At 36.1% G+C, this 16,764-nt stretch overlaps 2 protein-coding genes across 20 annotated transcripts in view; both read left to right on the forward strand.

The window, feature by feature from the left end:
- The window catches only part of ddx46 (DEAD (Asp-Glu-Ala-Asp) box polypeptide 46), an 800,864-nt gene that overhangs the window by 218,250 nt on the left and 565,850 nt on the right, over positions 1-16,764 (forward strand). The gene's annotated exons all lie outside the window — the stretch shown is intronic.
- tcf7 (transcription factor 7) overlaps positions 14,187-16,764 on the forward strand; it is a 71,701-nt gene continuing 69,123 nt past the window's right edge. For 18 of the 19 annotated variants that reach the window (XM_068215848.2, XM_068215844.2, XM_068215852.2 and 15 more), the window contains exons 1-2: positions 14,187-14,521; positions 15,006-15,072. In XM_068215848.2, the coding sequence (XP_068071949.1) occupies positions 14,345-14,521; positions 15,006-15,072 (244 nt within the window). In that variant the 5' untranslated portion in view covers positions 14,187-14,344. The remainder of the gene's footprint in view (positions 14,522-15,005; positions 15,073-16,764) is intronic. The other variant, NM_001012389.3, reaches the window with a different exon arrangement.

The raw sequence follows: 16,764 nt of genomic DNA on the forward strand, positions 1-16,764 counted from the left end.
GTTTAATATAATTTGGGAAATATTGGGAAAAGGAGAAAAAAATTCAAAGGGGGCAAAAAACTTTGACTTTAACAGTGTATGTATATATTTAGTGTTTTTATATTTTACATATATATTTTAGGCAATATATTTTTAGCCAAAATACTCTTTTTTTTAACTATACTTTTCTTCAGTGTCTCTTCTTTAGTGTTAAACAGAAGAAAGAAACTCAAACAAGAATAAATGAGGACAGAAAAATATCTGTAAATTAGCAGATTTCTGTATTTTGTGATTAATGGTCGAATTTTCTCTGTTTTTTTCTGCTTGTGAGTTGCATTATCTTTCTTCTAATAACGTTTAACCTTGAAAAGCTCTAAAAGTGTCTTTAATTGTCGTGTGTAATAGTGTGCAGTGCTGTATTGTGTGTGTTGTGTGTTGTACATTACATTACAGAAACCTTGTAATACACTGCAGCACATCTGTTATTTTTCTATTTTATATTTACTCTATATTGATATTATTTCTTATGCATTATATTATTATTTCAAACGACTAAAATGGCAATAAAAGTCACTTTACATATCATTTTCAATTATTACAGGTCCACAGAGCAGAGATCAGCATCCTATACTGCAACACTAGTAAATCACGGAATACAGAAGCTGCTCATTTACAGTGATGGAGATGGAAATGTGTCACTGCACTGCGTATTGCTTTCTTGCAGTTTTAGTCTTAATAAACGGATAATAACAGAGAACTCGTGAATAACGGCGCTGTGAGATGAAGAGGGGTTTAAGGTGTATTTTCCGTCTCTGTGATTGAATGGAAACTGTTGTTTGTGTGAAAGCGGCAGCAGAGACGCGTTTACCGAGCCGTTCTGCTGAAATGAAGAAAGAAATGAAGAAATGCAGCGAATAAACTGAAGTTTCCACTGAGGTCTGCAGCAGCAGCGATCGCATCTCGCATCAGCCTCCTAAAATAGCGCGTCGGTTTACCTGCAGACGGCGAAGAACACGCGCGTAATGCTGTAATGCACGGTGCAGCGTGTGTGTGTGTGTGTGTGTGTGTGTGTGTGTGTGTGTGTGTGTGTGTGTGTGTGTGTGTGTGTGTGTGTGTGTGTGTGTTAAACACAGAGGGTTCAATGGCTGTGCTTCACATCAAAGGCTCAGGCAAGTCTCTGCATTAACAAGCCCCTTTGTTTCCTGTCAGAGTGAGAGAGAGAGAGAGAGAGAGAGAGAGAGAGAGAGAGAGAGAGAGAGAGAGAGAGAGAGAGAGAGAGCGAGACTACATTACTTTGGCTGTCTGCACTAATCTGGATAGATCTGAAAGCAGCATTTGTCCCTGTCCACATGAATGCGAGTATTTTCAGACACACACTTTCCTCTACGCGGTTTCGCTGTTTGTCCACATGAAAACACCAGATCAGGTGGCTGAATCCCAAATTTCTGCAAACTTGTCTAAAACTCTGTGTACAGTCACAGTGTGGTCGTGTGGACGCGATAACTTGAGTTTTGACGTCAGTGTTTGTGCTGTTTTCTCCTTTCTGATTGGCCAACACGGTTGGGTTGTTCACACTAAACATGGAAGACGCGAATTTCGCAGCAAACATATGGCATGTTCCACATTGTACAGCCTGTTTGCAAATGTTCGTTAACAGTGGATTTGGGAAACACCAAATCAACAAACTATGTTTGTAACAATAGAACTTGCGATCTTAGTTGGCTAACGATGGTTTTGCGAAATACACCCCCTGGTCAAGTAGAAAATTAAAAATTAAAGCAAGGTGTACAAGGACAATGAAACCAAAAGAGACATTATAAAATAATAATAAGACAATTGTAAAATTCCTTCATTCATTCATTCATTTTCTTGTCGGTTTAGTCCCTTTATTAATCCGGGGTCGCCACAGCGGAATGAACCGCCAACTTATCCAGCTCATTTTTACGCAGCGGATGCCCTTCCAGCCGCAACCCATCTCTGGGAAAACAGTTATGAAATAAATAATGAAATTAAATAAACAAATAAGTAAACATACAATAGTCTTGTAAAAATCTGCAAAAATAATATCGATGGTTCCCAAATCTTGCTATAAATGGACAATAAGATTTGATTTTACAGTTATTTTTATTAACAAACTATTATTTAACCATCACTTTGCAAAGTCTAATGGTAAGTTTGTAAAAAGCAGCTCGTCATTAATGAAAAACACAACCCAACACAGTCGCAGCGTTCAGTCTCAAAGACATTATTTGCTTTCATCATGTTTTAACAATTAAAATCAACAAAACTTCTTGGTTTTAAAAGTGAACACACTGTTTTCCATTCGTCTCTTCTGTGTCTTTTATTTTCTGTAATATAAACAGCGGAGGGGAACGCAGTGGTGCAATATGTAGTGCTGTCACCTCACAGCAAGAAGGTCTCTGGTTTGAGTCCCGGTTGGGTCAGTTGGTGTTTCTGTGTGGAGTTTGCATGTTCTGCCCGTGTTGGTGTGGGTTTCCTCCGGGTGCTCCGGTTTCCCCCACAGTCCAAACACATGCACTATAGGGGAACTGATTAGCTGAATTGGTTGTAGTGCATGAGTGTGTGTGAATGAGTGTGTATGGGTGTTTCCCAGTACTGGGTTGCAGCTGGCAGGGCATCCGCTGTGTAAAGCATATGCTGGAATAGTTGGTGGTTCATGACCCCTGATGAATAAGGGACTAAGCTGAAGGAAAATGAATGAATGACTGACTGAAGAGCGTGCACAAAGCTTACATGACTGATAATGTGTTTCTCTTTACTCACACTAAAGAGAGAACAACTCGCTCCACACACAGATATTTCACCCAACAACAATCCCAGCATTTTAATACACTTTTCACAGTATATGATTAATGAAAATTCATGCGGGTACTCATGTAGCACATAAACACTGACACACACTCTAAAAATGTTGGGTTTTACCACAAAGTTGGGTCAAATATGGAGAAAACTATTCATTCATTCATTCATTCATTCATTTTCAACTTTTCGCCACAGCGGAATGAACCACCAACTTATCCAGCATATGTTTTACGCAGCGGATGCTCTTCCAGCTCCAACCCAACACCCATACACATATTGATTCACACACATACACCACAGACAATTTAGCTTAACCAGTTCCCCTATAGCGCATGTGTTTGGACTGTGGGGGAAACCAGAGCCCCCGGAGGAAACCCACACCAACACGGGGAGAACATGCAAACTCCACACAGAAACACCAAGTGACCCAGCCGAGACTCGAAGCATTGACCTTCTTGCTGTGAGGCGATTGTGCTACCCACTGCGCCACCACGCCGCCCCTTATTTATTTGGCTACCCAGGCTCATTGTGGAATCGCGGACGTTTCTGGAGGCCGTGAAATATGTCCAAATGTGGACATATGTGTGAGGTACGTATCTGTGCAGTATTTGTCTTTGTGAATCCGCGAGAGGCCTCTATGCAGCGCTTTTTCGCATTTCGAACGCCTTCCGGGAGCATGCGCCGTTCGCGCCTGGGATGTTCTCGCATGAAAAGCCGCTCGAGGCCGCTGTCGAGCGACCATCTGTCCGACTGACGGACTTAATGACTGAACGATCAACCGGGCGGTCAGCCAGTCGGCCAATCGGCCGACCCAGCCACCCTCCACCTCCTTTCCTAAATCCAAGCGATGATTTACAAAAGCCGTACAGAGAAGAAAAGCAAAAGGCCTCGTCCGATTTTGACCGCATTTTCGGATTTCACCGCATTCTCACAAACTCGTTCGCTTTTATTTTTTGGATTCTGTTTTTCATCTTACCTGATTTCTGGAACCGCTCTTTCCCAGACTCGAACGCGGTCATCGAAGAAGAGCGGCGTCACACCACCCCGTAGCGTTCCCTCAAAAAAAACAAATGCGGCCAGACGTACCTCCAGCCACGTAAATCGCGGCCTCCACAACCGTCCGCGCGGCTCTGTTTTTAGAATGAGCTTGGGTTGTTATTTATTTATTTATTTATTTATTTATTTATTTATTTATTTTAGGTAAACCAATGTTGGGTTGTTATTTTTTATTATATTTCAATGACACATTTTTGGCTGTTGGTTTGTCCATATTTGTGTTGTAATGCAAAGAAAAAACAACAGCTTTTTTTGAGTGCACCCATCTGAACTGAGATCAGTGTGTGTGTGTGTGTGTGTGTGTGTGTGTGTGTGTGTGTGTGTGTGCCTGTGTGTGTGTGCCTGTGTGTGTGTGTGTGTGTGTGCCTGTGTGTGTGTGTGTGTGTGTGTGTGTGCCTATGTGTCCATGTGCCCATGTGTGTGTGTGTGTGTGTGCCTGTGTGTGTGTGTGCCTGTGTGTGTGTGTGTATGCATATGTGTGTGCCTATGTGTCTATGTGCCCATGTGTGTGCGTGTGTTTGTGTGTGTGTGTGTGTGTGTGTGTGTGTGTGTGTATATGCATATGTGTGTGCCTATGTGTCTATGTGCCCGTGTGTGTTTGTGTGTGTGTGTGTGTGTGTGTGCCTGTGTGTGTGTATGCATATGCGTGTGCCTATGTGTCTATGTGCCCATATGTGTGTGTGTCTTTGTGTGTGTGTGTGTGTGTGCCCGTGTGTGTGTATGCATATGTCTATGCCTATGTGTCTATGTGCCCATGTGTGTGTTTGTGTGTGTGTGTGTGTATGCATATGTGTGTCCCTATGTGTCTATGTGCCCATGTGTGTGTGTGTGTGTGTGTGTGTGTGTGTGTGTGTGTGCGTGGCTCCTCCAAGGGTGCGGCCAATAAAAACACACAAGTGGCTTGAGTTAAGCTGTGCTCCTTTGCATGTGGCTCGACCTCAGCTAAAGGATGTGATTTAATTAGTTTGCTACTTAAATGTGCTGGAGATTATTTAGGAAGCGCACTGTGTAATTTTTAGGAACTGCATTTATCCTCAAACCATCAAAGCTGGAGTGTTGGACAGAAGGAGAAACGGCTTGGTTCGGCTGCACGGCTGATCTGCAGCACGGCTGATCTCACAGATATCACTTTAATATGATCACAACTACTGGATAGAAACTCACAGTTGAGCCGTCAGGCTGTAATCATGCTGCGTTTGTGCTGGAAAACTGACAGAAAGAGCACAAAATAATAATAATGTTCATTTCCTGTTTATTTCTAGTGTTTTAGGATGTAGATTGTGTCAAAGCAGCTTAACACAGATGAAGGTCCAGTATTGAAACTGCTTCAGTTCAGTTTAGTAACACATTCATGTTAAAGTGCCTGAAAATGAAGCACACACAGTAAACATGCTTTTCTGATTTAAAGTTTTAGTCTTGTTTTTAGGCAAAATATTTATGAACTATTAAATCAAGAATTATTTTCTAGACACGCGCAACAGAGTCTTGTTTTCAGAAATAATGAGCCTAAATAAAGTGATTTCTCCTTAAAACAAGCACAATAATCAGACAATGCATGCGGGAAGCAGAATAATCTTATGGCAAAATGAAAACAAGAATATTCTGCACACCCCATTGACAGATTATTTTGCTTGTTTTAAGGAAAAACATATATATTTTTGGTTGTCTATGCTTCTTGATTTAAGAATGTTTAGATATTTGGGCTAGAAACAAGACAAAGACATCGGTCACACTTTACAATAAGGTTCATTAGTTAATGTTAATTAATGCATTTACTAACATGAACAAACAATGAACAATACATTTACTACAGTATTTGTTCATGCTAGTTAACATTAGTTAATGAAAATACAGTAGTTCATTGTTAGTTCATGTTAACTCATGGTGCATTAACTAATGTTAACAAGCATGGACTTGGATATTAATAATGCATTAGTAAATGTTCAGTTATGATTAATAAATGCTGTACATGTGTTGTTCATGATTAGTTCATGTTAGTAAATGCATTATCTAATGAACCTTATTGTAAAGTGTTACCCACACTTTATAATAACTCCACACTATGATCCATTTATTAAGCATTATCAAATAGTGAATTCATTATCTGTTAAGCGTTAACTCTACATTAATAAACGTTAGTAGTTCATAACTGCAGCTACAAATGCTGTATTCTTGACTTACAAACACATGTATAATGTGCTTAATAATTGCACTTTCATACTTTGTTAATGATTTATTTTTCAAATGAAGTATTGCATTATTTACAAACCATTTGTATTTGAGAGTAGTTGGAGGTTTTTAAGATCATCCAGAATGAGTTAGTAAATGATTAATAAACTATTGAAATCAACGTTTACATGCTTTATTAACTCAACTGCATGCAGTTTTGTGAGCTAATCTAAAGTGAGGACTTTTCATGCTTTATAAATGCCTTATAAATGACTATTAAAGGCTCGGTATCAAATGAACAATAATCTTTGCAATCTTATCTAAAAAGCAAAATTACTGTGAGTATTAAACATAATTTCTGAATAACAGCAATAATAAATAAATCATTAACTAAGTATGAAAGTGCAATTATTAAGCACATTATACATGTGGTTGTAAGTCAAGAATACAGCATTTGTAGCTCCAGTTATAAACTGCTTACTAATGTTTGTTAATGTAGAGTTAGCGCTTAACAGATAATGAATTCACTATTTGCTAATGCTTAATAAATTGTTTATAGTGTGTAGTTATTATAAAGTGTTACCAAAATTAAATATGTACTGAAAAAGTCCCAGCTACGTTGACAAGTGAAGAGTTCAAAATAAAAATGTCCATTATAGACATTAATGGTTTCATGAAGACCCTTTAACATTCATAAAAGGATCAATACAGTGTAATAAAAGATTATTTTTTATTCAAATGACTCTTGGAGGAACTGAATAGTGTAAACAGCTTCTTTTGCTTCTGCTGCACACATTTATATTTAAGGTTGTAAGATTAACATCATTCAACCCCACATGACAATACTATAGGAAACTATTACTGTAGTGTTTCTGAAACACACCAAAGGAAAGTACTTTAGTTAATCTGTTGTGGTGATTCTACAGTTGCTATGGTAACATAGGTAGGGTAATTAAAATGCACTTCACTGTACATTTCAAAACCTTTATAGTGTGTCAGAACAGAGACAACAACAAAAAAAAAAACAGAGACAGATTAGGTTAATTCATATTTCTGAAAACCAGTAAAAAGCAGCCTGCAGAGTGTGTGTGTGTGTGTGTGTGTGTGTGTGTGTGTGTGTGTGTGTGTGTGTGTGTGTGTGTGTGTATTATCTTCACACTTCCTGTCCCATGGCTTCGAAAACGGTAAATTACACACGCACACACATACATGTCTCTGACATCTGAAGTCACACACACACACACACACACACACACACACACACACACACACGTCTGTGCAGAAAACAAGCGCTTCAGATAAAGAGCCCAGATAAATCGAACACACTATAACACAGCAGCTTGATTTATTCAGAGTCAAACTCAATCTGTCCGTCTGCAGCATCCGAAGCACTGAGACATCATCTGGAAAAAGTGCTTCCATCAAAAGCAGCTGTCTATATTTAATCAAGGCGAATAAACAAGCTCTCATTTATAATTTAGATTTGCATGCATTAAAAGGGACATTTTTAATCCATTTATTAATATGCATGGAAGATATTGTATAAATATGCAGCCTTATGCAAATACTCGGCAGATTTAGTGTTTGTGTTTAATTCTAACTCCCAGCTGTAGCTGACGACAGTGAATGTGCTCTGATATTACTGCGCAGCATGGGAAGACATCGTCAGTTTTTCAATTAAAACTCAAGACTGGAGTGGAAGATGAGTCGTGCAGGAGAACAGGCGCATTGATTAACCATCTGCGTGTGCTTCCTAATAAAGTATTGATAAATGTTGATGTCAGATTTATTGTATTATAACATGACAGTATGAAGCAAGCTTTACACACAACCCTGTATGTTTACATGCTTTTATTTATTTATGTACAGTTGAAGTCAGAATTATTCGCCCCTCTGTTTATTTTCCCCCGACTACTATTTAAAGGAGAGCAGATTTCTCCATTTATAATCATAATAGTGTTAATAACTCATCTCTAACAACTGATTTATTTTCTTAATATTAGACTAGATATTCTTCAAGACACTAGTATTCAGCTTAACGTGGCTTTTAAAGGCTTCACTTGGGTGATTAGGGTAACTAGGCAGGTTAGGATATTAGGCAAGTTATTGTATAACAATGGTTTGTTCTGTAGATCAGGGGTTCCCAAACTTTTCAGCACATGACCCCCAAAATAACAGTGTCAGTGACTCACGACCCCTAATATCCTCTAAGGTGGTTATTAATACAGAAACCTTGTATGCAATGGCGCACACACACCAAGTGTATTCTTCCTTTAATTTTGTTAATGTATGTCAGTGCTGTTAATGTGCCAGAAAGTTTAACCTGGTGTTATAGAATCAATCTGCAGCATCTGACGCTATTGCTGTGTCTTTAATATAATGTAATTACCCCTGGGGTCGCAGTCCAATAGAACTAGTAACTATAAGCTACACTGTAAAAAAAAAGTCATAAAAAAAGGTCAAATGACTGGCTGCTAACAAAACAAACCAAAACAAAAACCAAACAAAACCATAAAATTACGGTAAAATTTCTTTGTTGAAGTAAAGTGCAAAAAAATGATAAATCTACAGATATTTTCATTAAAATGTTTACAGAAAAACACTGTTAATTTACAGATATTGTTTGTAATTTTTACAAACTTTTGAATATAATTTAAAATATCATAAAAAAATACTGTATAAATAATAATGTAATTTCCCTGTATAAAAAACACGGTCGCACTTTATATTGTGTCCTTACCTACTATGTACTTACATCAAAAAAATAATTGCAATGTACTTACTCTGTTTATAATGTATTTGAGAATACTTGTGGTGCTTTTGAGTTGGGATAGAGGTTGGGTTATGGACAGGTTTGGTGTTATGGGTTTAAGGGTGGGTTAAGGTGTAAGGGATGGTCAACAGTGTATTTACAAATGTAATTACAGAAGTTAATTACAGATGTAATTACATACATGTATTTAATCAAGCATAAGTACACAGTAAATACATGTATTTACACAATAAGTACATTGTAACAAACTAGTAAATCCTGTGTAAGTACATATTAGTTAAGGCCACTTAATATAAAGTGGGACCAAACACACGAATGTCAGTAATTTGTCTTTAATAATAAAGTACCTAAAATGAAAGGCAAACTATTAATTTAGAGAGATTATTTGTCATTTTACTAAGTTTTGAATATAATGTGAAATGACAAAAATTACTGTAAAAAATGTAGAGATTTTTTCTGTAAAATTAGGTTTTGTTTTTACAGTGTACTATAATAACAATACACAGTATATAGTAACTACAAATGACATTTTTTTCCTTTTCCTTTTTAGTAGGTTATGGATAAAATATGGTAATTCTGATGGTTTAATAAAAAAAAATCGATTTTTGGAAATTACCAGGCGACCCCTCTTCATTGTCCTGCAACCCCTCAGGGGTCCCGACTCCTGCTTTGAGAACCACTACTGTAGACAATCGCAAACAAAATTAGCTTAAGGGGATAATAATATTGACCTTAAAATGGTGTTTAAAAAATTAAAAACTGCTTTTATTCTTGCCAAAATAAAACAAATAAGACTTTCTCCAGAAGAACAAATATTATCATGAACATTTCCTGAATCTGTTCAACATCATTTGTGAAATATTTAGAAAAGAAAAACATTTCAAAAGGGGCGAATAATCCTAACTTCAACTGTACATGGAGAGAGGACGAGAGAGTAAAAGAGTTTCTCTGCACTATAGGAAAATGTGTTTTTAACCATTGTTTGTTCAAATACAGACAAAACTGGGTTAAAAAGGGTTATTTAAATGTGATCTGAAAATTCAGCTAATGTTAGGTTTGTCCATATTTGACCCAGTATTGGTTTAATAGAGTGTGGATTTACTGGATTGATTAGGTTTGGGTTTGAATAAAATGTGTTTGTGTGTGTTATTCAATAAAAGTGTGACACCATTTCTTCTAAATACCAAACAGAAATGTTGTATTTTAAAGCATGATGTGTTTGCAAAAGAAAAACAATTGATCAGACAAACACTCTCATTTACTGATGCTGAAAATCAAGATCACTACAACACATGCTGATTTCTTCAAGAGACAGTTTAGAAGGAACATTTAATTCTCTCCTTTTGCAAATCTTGCAGTATTTCTTTCTGCTGAACACAAAAGATGTTACATTTAATTAAATTTAATTAATTTTTTAAACTGACATAATAGGGAAAGAAATGCTGCAGGTTTTCTAGCTTTCTTCATTACATCTTTATTTGTGTTCAGCTGAAGAAGGAAACTCAAAGTGGTTGGTGAAAACTGAAGGATAATAAATGATGACAGAATCTTCATCTTTTTCTGAACGGTCTCTTCAACTCTTCTGAAGGTAAAACAGTCTCAGCATGAACATAAACATGTCTGAGAACATGCAACTGTTTTAAAATGCTGAAGAAAATGCTCCATTTTACATTCTGTGTTAAATCATTTGATGAGTTGTCATGAATAGTTTGCTAAATTAATAAGAAAGTATGTGTTATGCAAAATCATAAATTGTAAATCCAGAGAAACTGATCATTTTAAAGTGCACTCTAATTAAATACTTGATTAATAATTATTAATAATTAAATACTTACAGGTAAAATATGGATAAACAGAAATGCTGGGTTAAATTTGGTCCTCTAAATTGAATTTGAATGTTTTGTTATTTTAAATTTAAGTGCATCTGACAAAATAAGAGTCCAACATCCTCCTTTAAATCTCCTATACATCTAATTTACCCAGCAGTTATTGAAATCCATATTTTACCCAAAATTGGCTTGAAATTCTTTCTCTTAATGTGTCATATGCTCAAATAATAAATAGAACAAATAAATAAATATGTAAAAAAGACATTATTTAAACTCTAGAAATTATTATGGGGTATTTCCACCCAATTTTGGGTGTGATAGGGACTAATGATCAAATTTAAGTCAATGTTTGCTGCGCATATTTGACCCAGTTTGGGTTAAAATAACCATTTTTAGTGTGTAAATATTCATTATTTAAACTCTAGAAGATATTATGGGTTATTACAACTCAATTATAATAGGGACTAGCCCAACTACTGGTTAATTTAAAAAAAATAAATGAATAGGATCTAGTTTAACCCAATGTTTGTTTTAGTCTATATTTGACCCAGTCTGGGTTGAAATAACCATTTTTTACAGTGTTAAAAGTGAATATTTACTAAACTCAAAAAAAAAAATTTAGTAAATCTATTGTGACTTGGAACTTTTAAGTTGATTTAACTTAATTTGTATGACTAATAATAGTTCAATTATTTAATCATTTTAAGGCAGCAGCTTTACTCACCTTTTTAAGTCAAGTCAACTAATATTCTTACAATGTATATAATTAGGTGTCAAATTACAAATGCTGTCATTTCAGGTGAACAAAATAACACACACACACACACACACACACACACACACAAACTTTGTGGACTTCATGAAAACGCACGCAGAGCTGATGAAGTCGACTCAAATCCTTTGTAGACGTCAACAACACTGAATCTCTTTCTGTTTCTTCTCACTCTCACCGAAACACTCACTCACACACACTTACTGACACGCTTGCCTGAAACTTGAGTGAAATTAACTTTGAGTCATTTCAACCTAAATTGCATTAAACTGACTCAAAACAGCTCGTTTGGATAGTTATGTTAAATAATAGTTGTTACTTGTACTGCTTGCCCTAAATTTTATTTAAATCAAATTAACTTTATTCAACTCATTTCAAAAGAAATAATTCATCTATTCAACTATTCACTCGTTCTCAAGTGGCTTTAAACCTTTATGAGTTTCTGAACACAAAATAAGATATTTAGAAGAATGCTGAAAACATGTAACCATTTACTTACATAGTAGAAAACAAAATGGAGATCAATGGTTACAGGTTTCCAACATTCTTTAAAATATCTACTTTTGTTTTCAACAGATAAAAAAGAAGCTCATAAAGGTTTGAAACAAGTAAAGGATAAGGAAAAGATCAAATATATTATATTATATTATATTATATTATATTATATTATATTATATTATATATTACATTAAACACAGTTAAAATAGCCTGATTAAAAGATAAACTTTTTTACAAAGCTTTATTTCATCATCAATAAGAGCTTCTGCCTGTGTTTGTGGCTTTGTTTGTTCGTTGAGTTTTCTCAGACGCTCTGTAAATTAATATCTGTTAATCAACCGTTTCTGTATTTTGTGATTCACAGGTGTTTATTTGCATTATGGGATGTTGATTTAATAATGAAAATTAGATATAAAGTGACTTTTATTGACATTTTAGTCATTTGCAATGATAAGCAACAATATGTAGAGAAGTGTGTAAAATAAGAGGAAATGTGCTGCAGTTGATTACAAGGTTTCTGTAGTGTAACACCAACACACACAACACAGCACTGCACACTGTTACACATGACAATAAAAGTCACTTTTTAGAGCTTTTCAAGGTTAAAAGGTATTAATAGAATGATAAATGTCCTATAATGCAATTCACAAGCAGAAATAAACAACATAAAAACACGAAATCTCTGGAGGAAGAACAACATTACAATCTACAATATCCCTAGATTAGCAGTTTTCTGTAATTTGTGATTCATGTTGTTTATTTCTGCTTTTGAACTGCATTATGGGACCTCAATCTTCCTCCAAAAACATTTAACCCTGGAGATAACAGTAGTCTTTTAATTATTTAATGTATAAGAAAAAAATATAGAGAGAAATAAGTCAGAAAATGTACTTCAGTAAGGTTACTGTGGTGTAATATACAACAGCAACACAGACAATACAGCACTGCAGACTATTACACATGGCAATAAAAGACCATTCTTAGAGCTTATTCAAGGTTAAGAGTTATTAGAAGAAACATCAAGCTATCATAATGCAATCCACAAGCAGAAATAAAAACATAAGAGCTTAAGATCTCTGCAGGAGGAAGAACAACATTACAAACTACAATATTCCTAGATTAGCAGTTTTCCATCATTTGTGAGTCATACTGTTTATACACAATAGTAGACACAACAGTAGTTTAATATAATATAATATAATATAATATATAAGAAGCAACAGAGAAGTCAGTAAATGTACTATAATATACAACACCAAGCCACACAATAGATCACAATAGATTTTAAAGATGAAGAAAGCTCAAGATCTCCTGATGCAGTTCACAAGCAGAAATAAACAACATGCTTTAGAAACAAAATAGGGAAATTTTAGGGATATTACAGGCTAGTTTATAATGTATTTATTTCTCTTGTTAAAAAAGTTATCAGAAGAAACATCAAGCTATCATCATGCAGTTCACAAGCAGAAATAAACGACAATATAAAATCTCTGGAGGAAGAACTACATTATAAACTAAATTATTAGCAGCTTTCCGTAATTTGTTATTTGTGTTGTTTATTTCTGGTCTTGAACTGCATTATGGGATTGATCTTTCCTCCAGCAACTTACTGATAAAAATTATTCAAAGATAATTCCTTGGATTTACTCAATTAGTTTTTTTTTTATGTTGAGTGGTTGTAAACATTTTATTTGGGCTGAATTTAAACAAACAAATTAAGGTTAGCAATATTAAACTTAATTTGTTTGTTTAAATTCAACGCAAATAAATTGTTTGTAACAGCTCTGCATGCAACACTTTCTTCAGTAATATAATGAATCAGATGCAATAGCCTATATAGAGAACGTTTATTACGACGTTTCTTGTGCCAAACAATACATCACTTCAGTCTAATGTTTTTAAAAAAGCCACATTTTAGAGCCTTTAAACAATAAAAGATTTTAGAAGAAAGCCCAAGATCTCATCATGCAATTCACAAGCAGAAATAAACAAAACAAAATACGGAAAACTGCTAATTTAGGGATATTATAGATTATTATTATAGACTATTTCTAATGTTCTTTCTCCGGTGTTAAAAGTTATTTGAAGAAACATCACACTATCATAATGCAATTCACAAGCTGAAATAAACCAGGAGGAGTAAAAACATGGATCGCGGAATTGGAAAAACTGCTCATTTAGCGACATTATAGTTCCTAATGTTCTTGTTTCTCCGTGTATTAATTTGCTGCCTGCGCCTTTAAGAGCGGACCCCCCCTCGGCTCATCTCAGCTGTCAATCACGCGTCGGCGCCTTTGATCTCCGCACTTCTAAAGCGCGACTGTTTGTTAGTTTGAGGCTCCGCATAAAGAAGTTTTCTCCACGCGCGCGAGGCTCAGACGCTGATGTGAGCGCGCCGAACGGGTACGAGCAGCACCGAAGAGACGTCTTGAGAAAGTTTGGATCATGCCGCAGCTGAACGGCGGAGGAGGCGACGACCTCGGCGCGAACGACGAGATGATCGCGTTTAAAGATGAAGGGGATCACGAGGAGAAGATCCGGGAGAGCGCGTTCACGGAGAGCGACCTGGCCGACCTCAAATCATCACTGGTCAGCGAGACCGAGATCAGCCAGAGCCCAGCCGTGAGTGTCCGAGTGTGTCTGTGTGTGTGAGAGAGAGAGAGTGTGTGTGTTTGTATGTGTCTGTGTGTGAGAGAAATTTTGTGTGTGTGTGTGTGTGTGTGTGTGTGTGTGTGTGACAGTGTATGAAAGCGTATGTGTGGGTGAGTTTGTGAGTGTTTTAGAGTGTGTGAGAAATTGTGTGTATTTGTGAGTGTGTCTGTCTGTGTGTGTGTGTGTGTGTGTGTGTGTGTGTGTGTGTGTGTGTGTGTGTGTGTGTGTGAGAGAATGCGAGTGTGTTTGTGTCTGTGAGTGTCAGAGTGTGTTTGTGAGCGTATGAAAGTGTGAGAAAGTGTGTGTTTCTCATTGTGTGCGTGTGTGTGCTTGTCTCTGTGTAAGTGTGTGTGTTAGTGAGAGTGTGTGTGAGTCTGTGTGAGAGTGAGCGTGTGTTTGTGTATGTCGGTGTGTGTGATTTATTTTTTTTATAAAGTGTGTTTGTGATGAACAGGTGATCAGAAGAGGACAGCAGGACGAGCAGAGAATCTACAGCGATAAACGAGAACATCTGGACGACGGTGAGTGACACACACACACACACACCTGAAAAAGACGGCTCACCCAAAAATGTAAATTGTCACCTTAACTCATCCTTCACTTGCTCTAAACTTGTATGAGTTTCTTTCTTCTGTTAAACACAAGAGAAGATGCTTTGAAGAATGTTGGAATCATTTTTTGACTTCCACAGTGTGTGTTTTTCCTACGATGTCTCTTCAGCATTCTTCAAAATCTCTTCTTTTGTGTTCAACTGAAGAAACTCATACATGTTTGGAAACACTTAAGGGGAGTAAATAATGAGTAAATGTTCAATTTTGTGTGAACTGACCCTTTAAGTGTGTTAAATGCCGCATAAATCACGCATCATGTTGCTGTCATTAGGAGATTTTACAGACTTTTATGTGCTTTAAAATCTGTGATAACTTTAGTGTGTGTGTGTGTGTGTGTGTGTGTGTCCTTGTTTACACAAATCAGTGCCTGTGGTTTTGCTTTGCTTTGTTTAGTTTACTTCAGTTTGGAGCCGGAGTAGCCCTCAGAAGTGTACTAAAGCTGGCAGCGTGAAGCACGCTCTACAGAGCTTTTATACTACAGTTTTCATATCTATTGAGACTTTTTTTTTAGAGTCATTTACAAATTACGCTGGGTTGCTTTAGTCAAGTATGAACACATTCAACTTTTAGGTTAAAAAGTGTGTTTAAAGTGTAGTTTTTAACCAGCATTGGATAAAAACAACCCAGGTGTTCTTGTAGAGTGTATTAGTTGGAATAAAAAGGGTATTTATTTTAATTTTTACCTGCATTGGGTAAAAAGTTTAGTTAAAAAGTGTATTTAAAGTGTAGTTTTTAACTAGCGTTGGGTAAAAACAACCCAATTGTTTCTGTTTAGTGTATTAGTTGGGTTAAAAAAGTGTGTTTAAAGTGTAGTTTTTACCCAGCATTGGGTAAAAAAACAACCCAGGTGTTCTTCTTTAGGGTGTTAGTTGGGTTAAAAAGTGTTGTTAAAGTGTAGTTTTTAACTAGTGTTGGGTAAAAACAACCCAGGTGTTTCTGTTTAGTGTATTAGTTGGGTTAAAAAAGGTATTTAATTTAAGTTTTTACCTGTATTGGGTAAAAACAACCCAGGTGTTTCTGTTTAGTGCATTAGTTGGGTTAAAAAAGTGTGTTTAAAGTGTAGTTTTTACCCAGCATTGGGTAAAAAAACAACCCAGGTGTTCTTCTTTAGGGTGTTAGTTGGGTTAAAAAGTGTTGTTAAAGTGTAGTTTTCACCTGTATTGGGTAAAAACAACCCAGGTGTTTTTGTAGAGTGTATTAGTTGGGTTAAAAAGTGTGTTTAAAGTGTAGTTTTGAACTGGTGTTGTGTAAAGCAGGTGTATTAGAGTGTATTGGAGCGTGTCCTCATGGCTGTGAGGTCATAGAGGTTCAATTGGGGGAAAATTTAAAAACTTTTTGTTTTGGTCTGAAATGTAACTGATGGACTTTTTTGGGGGAAAAACCTGAAATCTGCTTCATTTAAAGAGACAGTTCACCCATACATCCACATTTCCTCCTCATCCGCTCACTCTCAGGTGTTTCTGAAGGACGCTTAGAAACACTAAAGAAGATATCCTGAAGAAAGCTGGACGAAACAGTCCTGGACTTCAGTAGTAGGAACAGAAAATACTGTTGTTGTTTTCCGTCAGCATTCTTCAAAATATCTTCCTCTTGTGTTCACTA

This window comes from Danio rerio, chromosome 21 (genome assembly GCF_049306965.1).
Source record: "Danio rerio strain Tuebingen ecotype United States chromosome 21, GRCz12tu, whole genome shotgun sequence".
Classification (NCBI taxonomy): Eukaryota; Metazoa; Chordata; class Actinopteri; order Cypriniformes; family Danionidae; genus Danio; species Danio rerio.